Below are 20529 nucleotides of genomic sequence, written 5' to 3'. Positions count from 1 at the left end.
TGGCTCAAATTTGAACTATCAATTCTGTATTTGTTTTCTCGTTGAATGTTATGTTCTTTTGCAAATTTCCACAATGATGTAGAGCATTTTTTGGACGTTGCTCTATTTAAAAATTAAAGAAAAATACTAGAATATTTATTAGAAGGATGTAATGTACTCAATAAAACATTCATACGAACTTATAAATACTAATACGGAAATGAGTGTGAAGCCCAAACTTTAGCACCATTGAAAATGGCGGAAGTAGAAGCAGACTCGTTGAATTTTCATGAAATGGGTCTTGATGACCGCCTGTTAAAGGTATGGGTTAGATAAGACTGTATTATTTATAGAACAGCGTATTTATTTATTATGTTTTGTGTGTGTTGCGATTTAATAGATAAAAAAACAATGTGGCTATCGTAAACTTCTAAACACGTGTTCTTCACATTGGTTACGTAACACACACGACACGTGAGAATGATTTATAAAAAAAAAGACTTGCGTTCGTGAACTCTTATACTCTCACGTTACAATGGCCTCTACTGAATTTGAAAAATACTTACCCCAGGTGCCTCCGTCTACCAGAGGGAGCTGGTGTAACAAATACTACACAATCAACAACATTTCTCTACGGTCCATCACATTTTTTTATTTATTTATTTAATTAATTTTATTTTTTATTTTCTATTGATGCTGACTCGCGTCAACTATTTTGAACCGTCACTGTCGTAACTGCACTTGTGCTTGTGGTGGTCATGCTCTTCACAACACCCAATGTTCACATCACTGAAACACAGTCGACATTGATAGCAATAATTATACATAACATTTACATGTGAATTTTCATGCGAGCTGGTCAAGACAACAAAAATATTAGACTTGATCTTACATGTTCATAGCTTTTTGCGATAATGAACTATGAGTTACTACTTATGTGTACAGCTAATGTTTATTTCTGGTTACAACTTACTGCCATATCTTGTTTGATTTGAATAATAATATTGCATCCTTAAAAATACAATCTTGATTGAAAAATAATACTAAATTTATTGCATCTTTAAAAATACTTTCCATTGGTTGACAGCAGTTAGTTATAAAATCAGAATGTCATATTCACCCTGCAGCTGGGCAAATTCCATATCTATTTCTACTATTCACCCAGTCATTAAATCGACCAATAGAATCATAAAATTCAAGTAGCAATACATTCAACTAATAAGCATTTGACACAATGTGGCTTGTGTGGGTCGATATACATTCACATGATCTTTGATGCCATTTTGTTAGATGATTTTTTTCCTTTTCTTTTTCGGGGGAGGGGTATTATAGGGCTAGGATATTTTCACTGATATTTAATTTCACTATTTTGATGTTTTGAGCATATTCACTGCATTTTAATTTCACGAATTTGTCAAGGAAACAATGAGTTCCATTGTTATTTCACATGTTCACATTGATTTAATTTAGTGGATTTTACTTATAGCAAAATTAAAATCCTGTGAATATTTAATGCATTTACAATATATAATGCTTTTTGGCTTTTTTTTGACATGTTTTGAATATTATTTATCAGGGGTGAATACTGGAATAAGGTCCCTTATTTCACTCAGCTGCAGGTGAATAGTCACTCCTAATAAAATACAATACAAAACATAATGAAAAAACTATGTATAAATTGCAGAGAACAGAACAATAGTGGAACGAAATGCACAGTTATGACAGCATCTCTTCAAGAAATAAATTACCGTAGTCTTGTGTTTACATTTAACTCGCATTGTTGCAGGCAATAGCACAGTTAGGCTGGGCTAAACCAACACTGATACAGGAACGTGCAATTCCACTGGCTTTAGAAGGCAAGGACCTCTTGGCTCGAGCTAGGACAGGCTCAGGAAAGACAGCAGCATTTGCCATTCCTCTTATCCAAAGAATTCTTATCAGTAAACAGGTAAGCAATGTATTTTTCTCAATTAATTTTATAGAGAACTACCTGGTTGATTGATTTGAAAGTATTGGTACCTTGATAGAATTCTAATAACCACATACCGGTAATTTCTTGTTGTTGTTGGGGTGGGTGGCATGTGATATCCCACGAAAATCAAAATATAATTTATATTTTCTAGTCTAGATAGAAATTTCAGTTGTAGTGGTACCACTCACAAATGCCAGTTTCTGATAAGATATTTCAACGTAATATGTAGAAATCCCAAACTTGGGAACAAATTATTTTGTTTTCCTTGTTCCAACATTTTTTATCTGACATTTGAAAAAGATTATTTGAAATATATTTAGCACCATACTCCTACCAGTTTATTGACCTGTACATGCGCTCATTTCATATTATTCTCTCAATTTGCAGACAGCAACAGAACAAAGTATAAAAGCTCTTATATTGACACCATCCAAGGAATTGTCAAATCAAGCTAGTCACCATATACAGGTATGTTCATTGCATCGTAAAAACTCTAAAATTTCGACCGTTCTAGAAATTTTCCCGGCAATGTTTTTTTCGAGTTTCCTTAATTTTACGACCTCTTAAATTTCGGCCCTGCCCAGAAATGTCGGTTTTTGCAACTCTGAAAATTCGACCAAACTTTCATATCCCGGAGCTCTTGGTAATTCGTACCAACCCTGTCAAATTACGGGTTTCTATACTTCTGTACTCGTCAAGTGTGAGCGAGGTCAGGTTTGCTTCCGCTTAATTTGCATGAACTAAAATAACATTTAAGTCACACGTATTTATTGTTATCTCTATTGTTCAATAAAAAAACATCATTTGCTTTTGAAAAAAGGTTGATTCGAATAACAATCACAGTCTGTATTTGCTCTTAAAAAGGTCGATCCAGAATAAAACCAGACGCAACAGTTTTTGCCAGTTGTTGAGAAAAACAGCCCCCATTGCATGAATCCTATTCTGTGATTGCTTAGACGCTTGACTCGTGTCACTGTGGGGCCCCAGTGAGGTGTTTACAATAAACGTGTCTGTGTGACAAGTAGGCCGACAACAAAATAAAATAAGTCACAAATTTACAGACGTGGGCGACTGAAGAGTACAGTATGATTATTACTAGAACGAGTACAGAAATTTCTCGAACGTAAGCAGAATGTCCCCGCAGGGAGCTTTAATGAGCGGGGTGTCTGTTTCCCGGAGTTCATTTTACATTGGCCAAGATCCCATGCATTTTAAACACTCGGTATGGAATAAAACAAAAATTAAGCTAAAACTAAGCTCGCATGCTCCCAACTTTAACACTTATTTGACTTCCCGGTTTGTGTATTTTGAAGCGATGTAGGCCTATTCGCAGTTTATTTTCCCCCATGTAGACACCGCCAAAATCACAATTTCACCGCAGTGATTTCCCAAAAGACAGCGTCCGGTAATACCAGTCTCACACATTTGGAACGGAGTGGTACACATTCGCCCGGACCTCCGCTAATCTGCATATCCAATGCACGAGATGGCAGCACGGAAAATCTTTTTTAGTAACCGTGATGGGAGTGAGAATAGCCTCACACTCAACGAACAGGCTGTTTGTGGAGGGACTGTGGTTTGAGGGGTTCACAGACATCCAGTAATTACTTCTGCAATATATTTTGCTGCACAATAACACAACAATAAAAGTTTTATTTATTTATTTATTAACTCAATAACTGCAGATACTGTAATGACAGTGGCACTCTATCAATAACTGTAAGACTACTGTAAAATAGGACATTTACAAATTTCATTGATCGCCCAAAATGTAATCTTTTCTAAGGTCTATAACTTATTAGTAAATTTTATTTATACGCCGTTATGTTTTTTTTTCACTCTTGTGTAAATTAGGTCATGTAGGTCATGACCCCTTGCTGAACACTTACCGCACGTTATTTCAAACAAATTTGTCCGCACTGTCGTACACGCTTGTTTTTATTTCACTCTTGTCTAAATTAGGTCATGTAGGTCGTGACCTCTAGCTGAGCACGTACCGCGCGTTATTGCAAACAAATTTGTCCGTACTATTGTTGTTTATTCCACTTTTTAAGTAACCCAAAAAGCTTCCCATGTTATTCCAAAACGACCAATATTTCTTCAAAAATTTCGTCCACTTTAAAATTTTTGGTAGTTTCGTGAGTCTAAAAATTTGACTTTCAAAAAAACAAACTATTTAAAACTGGTCGAAATTTTAGAGTTTTTTCGGTGTTCATTGTCAAATAAAGTTAGTCACCATATACAGGTATGTACAGTGTATTCATTGTCAAATCAAGTTAGTCACCATATACAGGTATGTACAGCGTATTCATTATCAAATCAATCTAGTCATCATACACAGGTATGTACAGTGTATTCATTGTCAAATCAAGCTAGTCACCATATACAGGTATGTACAGTGTATTCATTGTCAAATCAAGCTAGTCACCATATACAGGTATGTACAGCGTATTCATTGTCAAATCAATCTAGTCACCATACACAGGTATTTACAGTGTATTATCAAATCAAGCTAGTCACCATATACAGGTATGTACAGTGTATTCATTGTCAAATCAAGCTAGTCACCATACACAGGTATGTACAGTGTATTCATTGTCAAATCAATCTAGTCACCATATACAGGTATGTACAGTGTATTCATTGTCAAATCAAGCTAGTCACCATATACAGGTATGTACAGTGTATTCATTGTCAAATCAAGCTAGTCACCATATACAGGTATGTACAATGTATTCATTGTCAAATCAACTCGTCACCATATACAGGTATGTACAGTGTATTCATTGTCAAATCAAGCTAGTCACCATATACAGGTATGTACAGTGTATTCATTGTCAAATCAACTCGTCACCATATACAGGTATGTACAGTGTATTCATTGTCAAATCAAGCTAGTCACCATATACAGGTATGTACAATGTATTCATTGTCAAATCAACTCGTCACCATATACAGGTATGTACAGTGTATTCATTATCAAATCAAGCTAGTCACCATATACAGGTATGTACAGTGTATTCATTGTCAAATCAATCTAGTCACCATATACAGGTATGTACAGTGTAGTGTATTCATTGTCAAATCAAGCTAGTCACCATATACAGGTATGTACAGTGTATTCATTGTCAAATCAAGCTAGTCACCATATACAGGTATGTACAGTGTATTCATTGTCAAATCAAGCTAGTCACCATATACAGGTATGTACAGTGTATTCATTGTCAAATCAAGCTAGTCACCATATACAGGTATGTACAGTGTATTCATTGTCAAATCAAGCTAGTCACCATATACAGGTATGTACAGTGTATTCATTGTCAAATCAAGCAGTCACCATATACAGGTATGTACAGTGTATTCATTGTCAAATCAAGCTGGTCACCATATACAGGTATGTACAGTGTATTCATTGTCAAATCAATCTAGTCACCATATACAGGTATGTACAGTGTATTCATTGTCAAATCAACTCGTCACCATATACAGGTATGTACAGTGTATTCATTGTCAAATCAAGCTAGTCACCATATACAGGTATGTACAGCGTATTCATTGTCAAATCAATCTAGTCACCATACACAGGTATGTACAGTGTATTATCAAATCAAGCTAGTCACCATATACAGGTATGTACAGTGTATTCATTGTCAAATCAAGCTAGTCACCATACACAGGTATGTACAGTGTATTCATTGTCAAATCAATCTAGTCACCATATACAGGTATGTACAGTGTATTCATTGTCAAATCAAGCTAGTCACCATATACAGGTATGTACAGTGTATTCATTGTCAAATCAAGCTAGTCACCATATACAGGTATGTACAGTGTATTCATTGTCAAATCAAGCTAGTCACCATATACAGGTATGTACAGTGTATTCATTGTCAAATCAACTCGTCACCATATACAGGTATGTACAGTGTATTCATTGTCAAATCAAGCTAGTCACCATATACAGGTATGTACAATGTATTCATTGTCAAATCAAGCTAGTCACCATATACAGGTATGTACAGTGTATTCATTGTCAAATCAAGCTAGTCACCATATACAGGTATGTACAGTGTATTCATTGTCAAATCAAGCTAGTCACCATATACAGGTATGTACAGTGTATTCATTGTCAAATCAAGCTGGTCACCATATACAGGTATGTACAGTGTATTCATTGTCAAATCAATCTAGTCACCATATACAGGTATGTACAGTGTATTCATTGTCAAATCAACTCGTCACCATATACAGGTATGTACAGTGTATTCATTGTCAAATCAAGCTAGTCGCCATATACAGGTATATACAGTGTATTCATTATCAAATCAAGCTAGTCACCATATACAGGTATGTACAGTGTATTCATTGTCAAATCAAGCTAGTCACCATATTACAGGTATGTACAGTGTATTCATTGTCAAATCAAGCTAGTCACCATATACAGGTATATACAGTGTATTCATTGTCAAATCAAGCTAGTCACCATATACAGGTATGTACAGTGTATTCATTGTCAAATCAAGCTAGTCACCATATTACAGGTATGTACAGTGTATTCATTGTCAAATCAAGCTAGTCACCATATACAGGTATGTACAGTGTATTCATTGTCAAATCAATCTAGTCACCATATACAGGTATGTACAGTGTATTCATTGTCAAATCAAGCTAGTCACCATATACAGGTATGTACAGTGTATTCATTGTCAAATCAAGCTAGTCACCATATACAGGTATGTACAGTGTATTCATTGTCAAATCAATCTAGTCACCATATACAGGTATGTACAGTGTAGTGTATTCATTGTCAAATCAAGCTAGTCACCATATACAGGTATGTACAGTGTATTCATTGTCAAATCAAGCTAGTCACCATATACAGGTATGTACAGTGTATTCATTGTCAAATCAAGCTAGTCACCATATACAGGTATGTACAGTGTATTCATTGTCAAATCAAGCTGGTCACCATATACAGGTATGTACAGTGTATTCATTGTCAAATCAATCTAGTCACCATATACAGGTATGTACAGTGTATTCATTGTCAAATCAACTCGTCACCATATACAGGTATGTACAGTGTATTCATTGTCAAATCAAGCTAGTCGCCATATACAGGTATATACAGTGTATTCATTATCAAATCAAGCTAGTCACCATATACAGGTATGTACAGTGTATTCATTGTCAAATCAAGCTAGTCACCATATTACAGGTATGTACAGTGTATTCATTGTCAAATCAAGCTAGTCACCATATACAGGTATATACAGTGTATTCATTGTCAAATCAAGCTAGTCACCATATACAGGTATGTACAGTGTATTCATTGTCAAATCAATCTAGTCACCATATACAGGTATGTACAGTGTATTCATTGTCAAATCAAGCTCGTCACCATATACAGGTATGTACAGTGTATTCATTGTCAAATCAAGCTAGTCGCCATATACAGGTATATACAGTGTATTCATTGTCAAATCAAGCTAGTCACCATATACAGGTATGTACAGTGTGTTCATTGTCAAATCAAGCTAGTCACCATATACAGGTATGTACAGTGTATTCATTGTCAAATCAATCTAGTCACCATATACAGGTATGTACAGTGTATTCATTGTCAAATCAACTCATCACCATATACAGGTATGTACAGTGTATTCATTGTCAAATCAAGCTAGTCACCATATACAGGTATGTACAGTGTATTCATTGTCAAATCAAGCTAGTCACCATATACAGGTATGTACAGTGTGTTCATTGTCAAATCAAGCTAGTCACCATATACAGGTATGTACAGTGTATTCATTGTCAAATCAACTCGTCACCATATACAGGTATGTACAGTGTATTCATTGTCAAATCAAGCTAGTCACTATATACAGGTATGTACAGTGTATTCATTATCAAATCAAGCTAGTCACCATATACAGGTATGTACAGTGTATTCATTGTCAAATCAACTCATCACCATATTCAGGTATGTACAGTGTATTCATTGTCAAATCAAGCTAGTCACTATATACAGGTATGTACAGTGTATTCATTATCAAATCAAGCTAGTCACCATATACAGGTATGTACAATGTATTCATTGTCAAATCAAGCTAGTCACCATATACAGGTATGTACAGTGTATTCATTATCAAATCAAGCTAGTCACCATATACAGGTATGTACAGTGTATTCATTGTCAAATCAACTCATCACCATATTCAGGTATTTACAGTGTATGTGCAACATGGTATGTGATTTGAGGGTATGACATGGCATGGGCAACATGGTATGAGATTTGAGGGTATGACATGAATGGACAATGTGTATGTGCAAAATGGTGTGTGATTTGTTACTTTATACCCAATCAGATGTATGTAACTGATTGGATCATTTCTTATTTATTCTATTTTTATAGAGTTTAACCAGTAGTTGTTCAAGAGAAGTGAAATGTGTGGATGTGTCTGGTCAAGTAGACTTATCAGCTCAAAGGTAAGTCAGTCAAGTTGTAGTACTTCTTATATATTGGGAGATGGTTCTTTGTTTCCCCACTGATTGTTACCTTAATCTGTCATGTCTTCCGAAAACTCCCTTGGAGATGTTGTTGTTTCGAGGAGTAAACCACCTGCAAATACTGTGGATGCGTGAATGAAAGGAACACCTAATTGCTAACGAATGCCTGTGCTGATTCAAATTGGTGTCTGGAGATTGTTATTCGATTAGGCCATCCCATTTTCAATAGGAGGCCAAGATATTTTCAGAGGCGGGCATGATCGGTATATGAATTTTCCATAATAATTTTTATCATTGTTGCAATTGTACTTTATAATTTATTACATTTATATGAGAAAAAAATACGCCCTTCTCAGTTAATACTTCGCTGTAAATGTTATGTCACATTTTGTCAAGAGTTCACAAACCATAAACCAAATCACTAAGCAGTTCTTCACTGATTGTGTTGTAAGATAAACTATCTGTATGCAAATTATCCACTGAACTTCAAGAATGAACAGTGCATGTTCATGGAGCCGATGGCCTGTGAAAAATAGTTTTGTTTGGGTGACCCACGACTCCTCAAGAAAACACTCATAGCAAGCGATGCTTCACTTTTGAAACTAATAAAACAGCCATCATCTGAATATTTTGATTTCATTTTTGTAGGCCTTTGCTGATAGAAAAGCCTGACATCATCGTAGGCACACCAAGCAGGGTGTTAGCCCATATACAAGCCAAGAACATATACCTCAAGGAGTCCCTGGAAATGCTTGTCATTGATGAAGCTGATCTTTTATTTTCCTTTGGTTACGAGAATGATGTAAAAACATTACTTAGACATTTACCCAAAATATTTCAAGCCTTTTTGATGTCGGCCACACTAAGTAACGAAGTGGAAACCTTGAAGAAGCTTGTGCTGCATAACCCTGTGAGTTGAAAAACAAAATGAAATGTATTTATGTCACTAGAGGGCGCTATAATTAAGTGACTGCGGGAAAGCAGACTAGAATTGTGTTCTCTGTATACTTGGCTATTGAGAGTATGCATTAATGTTGCACACATGGGGGGAACTTTAAAATCAATGTTAAGTACTGTTGTTTTTTAACAAGTCAATAGGTTTATTTGTTTTACTCACATAGGATATTTTTATAGAGTTAATAATAGTTTTCCAAGAACTTCTTCACTGAACATGAATAAAGCCAGGCTTTGTTGCTTGTAAAATTTACCGGTTTTGAAAGTGGAGGCGGATAGATATTTGTGATAGTTATATATGGTGGTATTTTTTTTGTTCGCAGGTGATTTTAAAACTTCAAGAATCTCAGCTACCTGAGAGTGATCGATTATTACAATATCATATCAAATGTAAAGCAGAAGACAAGTTTTTACTTATTTACACATTAATTAAATTAAAACTAATACGAGGAAAGACAATTATATTTGTCAACAAGATTGACAGGTGTTACAGGTAAGGAGCGGCCTTTCTTTCATTCTTAATTAATTATTCACTTACATACATCTGGTTTCCTTTCTATGATCCACATGCTCTATTAGTCACCCATCTTCTGTAGAAAGCACAGATAAACCAAAAAATGGCTGATCATTTGAATAAAACTTACCTTGAATGTAAATGCACCTCTGTCATTTACATAAATACATTAAAATATAGCGAATATTGTATGCCAAATATATTTTGTTTTTTTCTAGATTAAAGTTATTTTTGGAACAGTTCTCAATTGCATCATGTGTTCTGAACTCTGAATTACCAGTAAATTCTCGCTGTCACATCGTGAATCAGGTTAATGAAGGATTCTATGATATTGTGATCGCCTCTGACGAGAGTGTTCTTAGTATGCCAGATGACAAACTAGATGAATTGGATGAAATTCCAGATGCAACAGTTGAGGCTGATGAAAGTGATAATAAGAAGAAGAAAAGAAAAGGCAAAAAGCTGTGAGCAATACATATTATTATAGCGGAGCGGATCGCCAATACTTCTGTCACCATAGTTACAGTGAGCAGTAATTTTGCTGTACTGTGTGTGTGTGTGTAGCGGGGGGGGGGGGGGGTTACTGCATCAGACCTTATTAGGAAATGTGATGGTATGTTTGAAAATGAAGTTTATAACAAAGTGTCGCTGAATTTCTATACACTGGTTATAAATTTTGATTTAAAGTTGGTTGTATTTGGTATATCCAAAAACTTGGGGGAATAAACTTTTTGATATGTTGGTCTACAGTTTGGAATATATTATTCCATCCATCAGGCAATTTATTATAACTTTCCACAAAGATTTGAAAACTCATGTTTTTAATGTTTGATTTTTTGATGCGCTTGGTACTCATCCAAGGATAACCTGTCTATGATTATTCCTTATTATTATTTACTTGTGAGAGAAAGTTTTCATGAATTTCATTATTCAGAGAAAATAACAAAAAATGTTATCTTTGTGAATGTCATTAAATCATTATGACATTTTTGGGATTATATGCGTTGGAATACATACGAAGTCCGAAAACGGGGACTTATAATTCGGTCTCTGTCTGTCCGTGCGTCCGTCCGGAGTCATATCTCAGAATCCCTTGGACCGATTCCGTTCATTCTTTGCATGTGCCTAGTACTTTATGTGGGACATATGCACATGCAGTGGTTCAGCAATTTGATTCAAAATGGCCGACTGGCAGCCATCTTGTTTTTTGAAAATGTCATATTTTGGACATGCTTTGTCAGTTTTCATTCAAATTTTAGTACATAGATCATACATGTTAGGATACATGTCCATGACGATTTATTTCGCAATTGGATCAAAGATGGCCGACTGGCAGGCATCTTGTTTGTTCTTTTATGCAGTATCTTGGACGTGCTCTGTCAGTTTTCATTCAAATTTGGCACATACCGTATTTGTCTTCAGTTAAGCGCCACCTTCAATTAGGCGCCAGTGCCACAAAAACTTTGTATTTTACACCTCAATTAAGCGCCAGACAAAGTTGAAATTTTGGCACGTAATGATCGTGAATTGGGCGCCGGCGGATCGACTACCGGTTACCGGCGGATCGACTACCGGTTACCGGTTCGTAGCGATTGACGCGATTGCGGAAGTCCCTCGCTGTTACTGTACGAATGGCTTTTATGTAAAAAAAATTGGTTTTGTTTCTAACAATTTTTAAGAAATCGGTCTATAATCTCTTGAAACATGTCTTTTTAGTCTACTGTAGAAAATATCAGCGTGGTTTTTAATTTCGCAGTAAGTCCATAAAAACAAAATTAAAACAATGCGAAAATGTTCTGTTTCAAATGCGCTGTTGTCACAGTAAACAGTGTTAAATTATTCTTTAAATGCTCAGTTTACTTTCCAAAAATAACTAATTTCTTGATTTGAAAAGAAAATCATGCCGTTTTTCCCACCAAAATCAAAGCCAAAATATCGCAAACATCGGCAAATCACTTCCGCATTGCGTTCATACATTATTTAAATGAGCTATGGTAATTTGATCACGTTGGCATCATCCAGCATTTTGATTGGTTAATTAACGACTTGACCTATCAGGTCAAAAAACGCGTTCCAGGTCAAGTCCTAGACAGGAAGCATGGCAGACATCGAATCGCGCCGAGCGTTTACATGCGACCAGAATCATTCGCTTACGATGAAATTAAGTTGAATTTTACTTGCATTTTATTTTTTGTACGTTATTATAACTACTACTGAGTAATAATCGTAACCGTGGAATGCAGCATGACCGGATTTTGCTACCGTGATCATTGACTACTAAGCGTTGAATTTGTGTTTGTTTTATTTTTCTGTTGATTGTACGGCAAACTGTGAATGTTTTCTAAAGAATGATAATTTTTGTATAACTTTCTAAACACTTCTGAAAATGGGTCATTTACTCAGTATTTAAAATAAAGGCTACAGTGACTAAGCGTCAGACTGTAATGTAAAATATTGTCAATAATCTATCACCAGAATGGAGCAAAAACAATGGCTTGTAACACAGTTACCGGTACTAGAACTTGAAGTGCTTGAAATAAGCGCCATTTGAAACAAAGTTGCTCAAATTTAACCACAAATAAGCGCCACAATGACATGAAAGTGTAACAAAGTGGCGCCTAATTGAAGACAAATACGGTACATGTACTTTATACATGTTAGGATGCATGTCCATGACAATTTGTTTCAAAATCTGGTCAAAGCTGGCCGATTGACAGCCATCTGACTTTTTGGCCTTACTACTATATTTCCACAATTTATGTACCATTTTCATTCGTATTTGGCACATACATTATACATATCAGTGTGTTTCATAATCAGATCAAAGATGGCCAAATAACGGCTGTTTTAATTTTTGACCATATTACTACTACACAGAACACGTGTTTTGATGTAAATAAACAATCTGTTGTATACGCCACTTGGAACTCAAGTTTCAAGAACACGCTCGCGACAGCCCCTCCGCTTTAATATGACGAGCACAAAGAGAACTTTCAAACATTTAACGGGGACTGTCACATTTTCAATGACTTGTATTCTTTGATCCCGAATTTGATAAATCTCTCCCTACTCTGTCATATTTCAGATCCAAGACAATGATGAAAAAAGTTAAAGAATATGGTGTATCTCGTGGAATTGATTTCCAGAATGTTTCAAATGTTCTTAACTTTGATTTTCCACCAACGGTTGATGCCTACATTCATAGAGTTGGAAGGTACTGATGTTGAATTATTCTCTGCATTTCATGATTTATTATTGACATTATGTGGTAGAATTCATATGATAGTTCCTCAGCTAGTTCTCACTTTCATCTATGAGGGCGCAACAGGAATGATAGATATATAGAAGATAATATTTGGTAATCGTAGTCCTAAATAACTATTAAAAATAGCTAGATGTTTCGAGCAATGGCTCTTTATTGATAGCATAGAAGAAAGTGTAGAATTTTTCAAACTATAGAATTAATATTGTAGAATTATTATTGTGTAATTATTATTATTATTCTGAATTATTTTCGTCACTTAAACACATTACTATAAAACCATTTATTTTCACTGACATTTAATTTCACTATTTTGATGTTTTGAGCAATTTCACTGTGTTTTAGTTTCATGAATTTTATTGTTTTACATGTTCACGTGGATTTAATTTAGCAAAGTTTATACATCAGTAAAAATAGTGAAATTCAATAGTAGTAGTGTGATATTTATATTTTTAACAGGAATGATAGTTCCTCAGCTCGTTCTCTCTTTCACCTATAAGGGTGCAAAATATTACAGATGCTGCCACTGAGGGCGTCAAACGTGATATATTCTCTACTTTTCTAACTTTTGTAGTTAAGAGCACCACATTGGACATGGTAATGTTGTGTTATGTTTATTTTGTTATAATTTATGTAAACAACTAAGACATGATCTGTTTCATCTGTAGGACTGCTAGAGGTTTTAAGATGGGCACTGCTCTCTCATTTGTTAATTACAGTGAAATTCACTTGCTACAACAAGCAGAAATGATTCTGTCAGGAGGTTGGTCCAACTTCATGTCTCTAAAAACACATAATTTCGTTGTTTACTGTGATATTTATATCTTACATCAATGGGTAAGACTTGGTCTACAATAAACATTTAAACATAAATATAGACTGATGTAATTAAAGGATGTCTTGCCATAATCTGTAAGCAATAGTATCCCATGATTCACTGGTGTAATCCCAGGGATTGACTTATTTCCTTTTAAGGAGGTTTGAGTTGAATTGAAGATTACATGTTGCTTTTTTCATCTTGCCAGATTGGTGCGTTATGGATTTCTAAATTGAAAAAAAATTTTGCTCAGTCATATGGGACGAAAAAATAATGTATAAATTTTGAATTTGTCTCGCAAATTTGAATAATCATCATTACTCATAAGATAAATTTGTCATTGATTCTAGGCATCACTTAAACACATTACTGTAAAACCATTTATTCAACTGACATTTAATTTCACTATTTTGATGTTTTGAGCATATTCACTGTGTTTTAGTTTCATGAAATTGTCAAGGAAACAATGAATTTTATTATTTTACATGTTCACGTAGATTTAATTTAGCAAAGTTTATTCATCAGTAAAAATAGTGAAATTTAAACGCAGTGAATAATTAATACATTTACAGTAGCAAGACATAAGAAACAATTAACTCTTTCGGTATGTAAATTAGTCTTGACGTGGGCATTTTTCGGGGGGGAGGGGCTAAAGTTGGGGTTGGAAAATTAGATTCTTGGCTATGTTTGATTTAGACAAGGTTGAATGTTTCATTTCATTTGTCAGTGGTCTATTGGGAGGCGCTATTGAAATCATCTCAACCATTGCTTGAGTAGTTTTGGCTTTCACTGAATTTACTACACTACAGTTTAGCTTATTGTATTCCTATGAAAACAACATTTTACAGCAACAACATTGTATTTCAGTGGTTTGAGATAGGTATTTTCACCCTCTGAACACTTGAGTCAAAATACATAAAAATGTTTAAATTCAGTGTTGCACCACATTTTGGTGTGAAAAATTATGATATAGTCAACTTTGCTAAAATATATTCTCAGATCTTGAAAAAACAAGTAAGATAAAGTGAAAAACAATTTTTTTTTAAATAAAATCTTTGCAAATTTAAATGTACCGGTACTACCTGTATTTAATTTAGGCCCTGATTTGAATAAAGTCTGAGATTGTGGAATATTAATTTTGGTTTCATTTGTCTGTCTGTCTTGAGCAACATGACCAATCACATTCAAACTTAAGGCAAAAATCAAATATGACAACTTTCTTATGGATTTTCAGTAGCATTTGATTAAATATGGCTGACTGGTTGCCGTCTGTCCGGACACATGTCGATTTCATATCATAGATATAATAATAACAAGCATTGACAATGAACAGATGCCAAATTCCATCACTAGCAGCAATCAAGAAGTGTTGGTGTACATTTGGCTAAATAGTGGTGTGGCAATGTACTGTAATAGGCTTAGCATTAAAAAAATATAATGTGCGACCAAAACCCAGTTTGTAGAATCATTGTACCGAGTTTTGAACAGTAACATGATGTGCATCTGTAATCCAGTATGTATTATCCTGTTCATTTGTGAGAAATGATTACTGACACATTCACAGATTGCGATTTTAGAATTTTAGTCAAAATGATTGTCACTTCAACAAATTTGATCAAGTCACACAAAACAATACAATCTATATTACCTACGAGTATCATACTTACGTGTAAACTTTCACCTGAGTCAGGCAATATATTAGTGAGGAATACACATGGACAAATACACAAAAACAAAATGGTGGCCAGTCGGCCATTTTAGTTTGAATCTTGTGACGAAAAATATTATGTGCACCTGTAACCCAATATGCATGATCATGATACAAAGTTTGAATGAAGTCACCCTGTTCATCTCGGCATGCCCATGAATAAAATCAAAATGGCCACAAGTTGGCCATTTTTGTTCAACTATTTTGCACAAAGTCATAAAATCAGTCTTCAAACATGTCCCAAAAAAAGGACTAGGTGATTACAATCAAAATTTGTATTATGATCATGAGATTTCAACAACAATGGCCAACTGGCAGCCATTTAGTTATTTTATTGTATCCATGTCAGTTACTCTTGAAAACAGTCCCATGTTGACACACATGTGATGAATGTTAGACGTAGATGTATATCTACATGTACATATAACTTGTGCTAAACATTGAGATAGACTACCAGTAATTTCAACTCAGAACAGTACATATTTATTTTCTGTTCTTCTTTCTATCCTACAGATGATGAAGTACCTGCTGTTAAACCGTACCAGTTTAAAATGGAAGAAATCGAGGGATTTAGGTACAGAGCAAAGGTGAGAATTCCAACAAAATGATGTAATATTTCTTCACAATTTTTATTCTCACCTACTCTCTACAGTGAATTTGATTGTAATGATTATCAGATGAAAAGTTTATTGACTCTCTTTCAACGTGAAAGACACTGAAGATTTTTTTTTATGTCTTGGTAGGAATGACATTAAACACAAATCCCAACTTTACAGTCACAATCCACAAAATTCCAGAACATACACAAAACAAAACAAAGAAACACCTTGGGTGCATTCACAAGCATACCAGGTATTTTTTTAGTCCCCGTTCGGACACAGTCCGAAAACGGGGACTTATGTTTTGACCTCCGTGTGTCTGTGCGTGTGTGCATCCGGACCTGTATCTTAGAAATGCCTGGACCAATCACAATCAAACTTCACACACACATCATACATGATACATATGCACGTCAATTTGTTTCACTATCTGATTCAAGATGGCCGAATGGCGGCCATTTTTGTGCTAAAAAATCCTAAAAATCAAGCATTTCTCGGCTGTTTACAGATGGATTTTGTTCAAACTTGGTATATACATTAGACATTATGGGACCTTGATGCAAATAATTTTGTTTTTTCAGATAAGATTCAAAATGGCCAACTGGCGGCAATTTTGTTTTAATGTGGTTCTTGTGCCATATCTCTGACTTGCTTTCACTGATTATGTTAAAATTTTGAATATTCATTATACATCATGTCATAGATAGACAGATATATTGGTTTGACGATCCTATTTAAAATGGCCGAATGGTGGTCATTTTTGTGCTAAAAAAATCACCAAATATCAAGGATTTCTGGCATTTATGGATGGATTTTGTTCAAACTTGGTACATATATTAGACATTACGGGTTCCTGATGCACGTCATTTTATTTTTCAGATTGGATTTAAAATGGCTGACTGACGGCCATTTTGCTTTAATGATTGGGGTTCTAGACCTTTGACTGATTATATTCAAATTTTATATATTCGTTGTACATACATGTATTCAAAATGGCTGATTTTGAATGCTGTTCCAGAGCAATATCTCTCAATATGAACAAGTACTTGTTTGACGATCAGATACAAATTTCAATCATTTTAATAATAAAAAAATCATATTCCTGACATGGTTATATTCCAGCTATATTACTATAAACAAAACTATATATCTTAAATTTGATAACTAACGGGGACTGTGCCATGCATGGCTTGGCTTGTCTATCGAACAATTCGTTTTTTTTACAGGCGACAACTTTCTGACTTAACACAAATGGCGGAAATATTCAAAAACATTTTGTGCTACTGATTGCACCACTGTGTATTGGTTGTTATATCAATTGTTACTGGCATGTGTTTATCGACCCGTAATGTGTTTACTCCATTCAATAGGATGCCATGAGAGCGGTTACCAAGGTAGCTGTAAAGGAAGCCAGACTACAAGAAATCAAAAATGAAATTATGAACTCTCAGAAGTTGAAAACATACTTTGAAGACAATCCACGAGATCTGCAATTGCTTCGGCATGACAAAGTGCTGCACCCGGCAAAAGTTCAATCACATTTGAGACACGTTCCAGATTATTTAGGTGATTATAAATATAGTAACATTTTGACAAGTCGTGGTTTGGGATAGAAACAAAATGGCTGCCAATGCTGCCTAACATTTTGCAACAGTTTATGCTCAAATAATTGCTTAGTGGATTTATGGAAATTGAAATGTAAGTATTTGAACGTTTTGTTTATGTTGATTGCTGAATCTTTTGCAGCGTCTTTAACATATAATATCACACATTTTATTTATTCTTTAAATTGCAGTACCGGATACATTAAAACAATTGATGCCTAAAAAGTACCACAAGGCAAAAAGGAGAAGAAATGTTCCTGTTGAAATGCACAGCAAGAAGAAACAAAATGCGCTGAAAGCAGTGGTATGTGATTGTGTTACAGCGGGAGGGTTGTCACCTGCACATGCGCGGGAATTGAATCCCAAGCGACGATAACAACACGTGCTAAAAATGCAAAGGCTCATGCGTAGACGTTTGTTTGTAAACAATGACACACTATGGCCATCTGACGCATGCACAGGTGACGACTCCCTAGCTTTAATGTAGTTTGAAAAAGGGATTACACCACTTATCATAATGGCAGTTATTCTTGAGATTTCTGACGAAATGCTAGAAATAATTTTCAATGTTTGAGGTTGCATAACTGTTCTCATAGAAGATTTCATTTTCATAAAATAAACCTGCATAATTTCACAGGTTTTCCCCCAAAAATGGTCGATACATATAACAATGGGAAATTTTGACCATTTCGTTCAAAATTATTTAAAAAATTTATAAAAATTGGCGAAAATATTACACCCAAATTTTTAGCGGGAAAATTTGTGGTCGTTTAAAAAATGTTGACGATGATAAGGTTATTTTGATTAATGCATGTGTTCTGCTTCTCATTTTACAGAAAAGAAAACAAGAAGATCCTCTGAAGAGTTTTAAATTCAAAAAGTCTAAATAGTAATTTTGATTTACGATCACCTCAAAATAGAATAAAATTCCTCCGTATTTGGTATACAAGTACTTCCTTGTCCTTATGTATGTGTTACCATGGCTACAAGACATTCGCGTCACCAGACCTCAGAAGATTTTTTTTTCATCCTTACTATTTTCGAACATGTCTACTGATAATACCATTGTAAGACTGGTTATTGGAGTTCATAAAAACAACTGAAAAGTTGGTGCATAGCTACCACTTTTTTGGGTGATATACAATACACTATTTTTTTATATATAAAGTCAAGCGCTCCAGCAACTTAATAAACAAAATAATGATGAACAATGAACAACCCTTTGGTTGTTAAGTAGTTTGTCATTAGAATATAGCAAATCTCTTTAATAAAAAGTACTTTTGACGCACTACAACAGACCAAATACCATCCCTTATAACACATTTGCATCACAGACGTATTTGTTCAAATGTGCCATTATATTATGTTTCAGTTTTGATGCAAACCAATGTATATGAATTAGAATACATGAATGTTTAATGAAATCTACAATGTTCCACTTTGTATCAAAATTTGATTCGGAATAAAATAGGTCCGTCTGCTGTAAGTATTGAAATTGCATGTAAATAAAACAAATAACTGAGTTATTCAGGTCAAGTAAAGTTGCACTATGATATTAGGTGAAATCACATTTTAAAGTTTTCTTGTTCATATACCCCCCCCCCAAACCTGGTAGCTAAGGGACGATGTCAAAAGATCGATGTCAGATAAAAAACTTAATTCCTTTAGTTTTATTCAAACCCCCACCCCCCACTGAAACTTAATTGATAAACATTGGTCATGACGTCAGACTATATTCACCATTAAATACAAATGGATAATCGGACAATAGTATGGCATAACAGTTGGTTGTTGGGTGGGTGTAAAAAGACTTTACAAATGCATCTCATTTGACACACATTTTTACACTCTAACCAAACCATTTTCTCGTCTTGGATGTGTTTTTTTTCATTTTCTGTTATTTCTGTCCATGATTGGATAGAAAAAAATGAACTACAAATACTCCAAGATTTTTTTTTGACTTAAAAAATAAAATCGTTTTTGTAGGATGGAAACTTTTTGAGGTCAAAACCCATCGTCCCCAAACTAAAGCAAATAAGTTTTTTATCCGACATCGATCTTTTGACGTCGTCCCTAAACAACCTGAGAACCAAATATAATCCCAACAATATATTGCAAAATAACCAGACGAGGGCAGTATACGATGACCCCATTATGCAGTGTTATTAGAAGTAGTACGATAGTACAATTGGCTAGTACCGGTATCAATTGTCAATGCAGTTCATTAATATTAAACGTTGCTCAATACAGTTTTGCAAACATGGTGGGTTTGAAGTGAACCAGCAGGCATTGTCTTATGAGAATACATGTTATCACCACCCATGCACAAGGCAAATTACTTAAACTGCCATATCTTTTGTCACATAAGACTTCTTAGCAATAAACAATCTATTCGCAAAATACACAAGACTTTCATGAAACTGTATTGAGCCATGTTAAAGTGTTTGCTGTGGATCCCAGATGATATGTATGATACATATTACAATTTTTGTTGACATGAAATTTGAATGCATGCTGTGGTGTTTTGCTAATCACTCGTACACCAAAATAAGTCACTGATAGCATAGTGGTTATCGCATCAGACTCGTGATTGGTAGACCCAAGTTCAAA

General features: G+C 34.7%; 1 protein-coding gene across 1 annotated transcript; it reads left to right on the top strand.

Annotated features, from left to right (window-relative positions):
* Positions 1-183: 183 nt before the first annotated feature.
* Positions 184-19484, top strand: LOC100368978 (putative ATP-dependent RNA helicase DDX56). The gene is made up of 13 exons (XM_085504432.1): positions 184-300; positions 1766-1927; positions 2339-2419; positions 8367-8440; positions 9110-9371; positions 9739-9908; positions 10148-10393; positions 13015-13143; positions 13860-13954; positions 16230-16303; positions 17686-17881; positions 18111-18223; positions 18756-19484. Exons 1-13 carry the CDS (start codon positions 235-237, stop codon positions 18807-18809), a joined length of 1722 nt encoding a protein of 573 aa, XP_085360558.1. The 5' UTR covers positions 184-234; the 3' UTR covers positions 18810-19484.
* The last annotated feature ends 1045 nt before the right edge of the window (positions 19485-20529 follow it).

The sequence above is a fragment of the Saccoglossus kowalevskii genome, chromosome 10, assembly GCF_978046115.1.
Source record: "Saccoglossus kowalevskii chromosome 10, keSacKowa6.1, whole genome shotgun sequence".
In the NCBI taxonomy this organism is placed as follows: Eukaryota; Metazoa; Hemichordata; class Enteropneusta; family Harrimaniidae; genus Saccoglossus; species Saccoglossus kowalevskii.
The sequence above is the reverse complement of the archived record's forward strand: the minus strand, read 5'-3'. Positions and strand labels throughout refer to the sequence as shown.

What these genes read in the sequence shown, in the direction of transcription:
- LOC100368978 (XM_085504432.1), top strand. Translation starts at nt 235, where the DNA reads ATGGCGGAAGTAGAAGCAGACTCGTTGAATTTTCATGAAATGGGTCTT. An exon ending in GAATTCTTATCAGTAAACAG is followed by an intron (nt 1,928 to 2,338) that starts GTAAGCAATGTA and finishes CTCAATTTGCAG; the next exon opens with ACAGCAACAGAACAAAGTAT. An exon ending in GATTTAGGTACAGAGCAAAG is followed by an intron (nt 16,304 to 17,685) that starts GTGAGAATTCCA and finishes TCCATTCAATAG; the next exon opens with GATGCCATGAGAGCGGTTAC.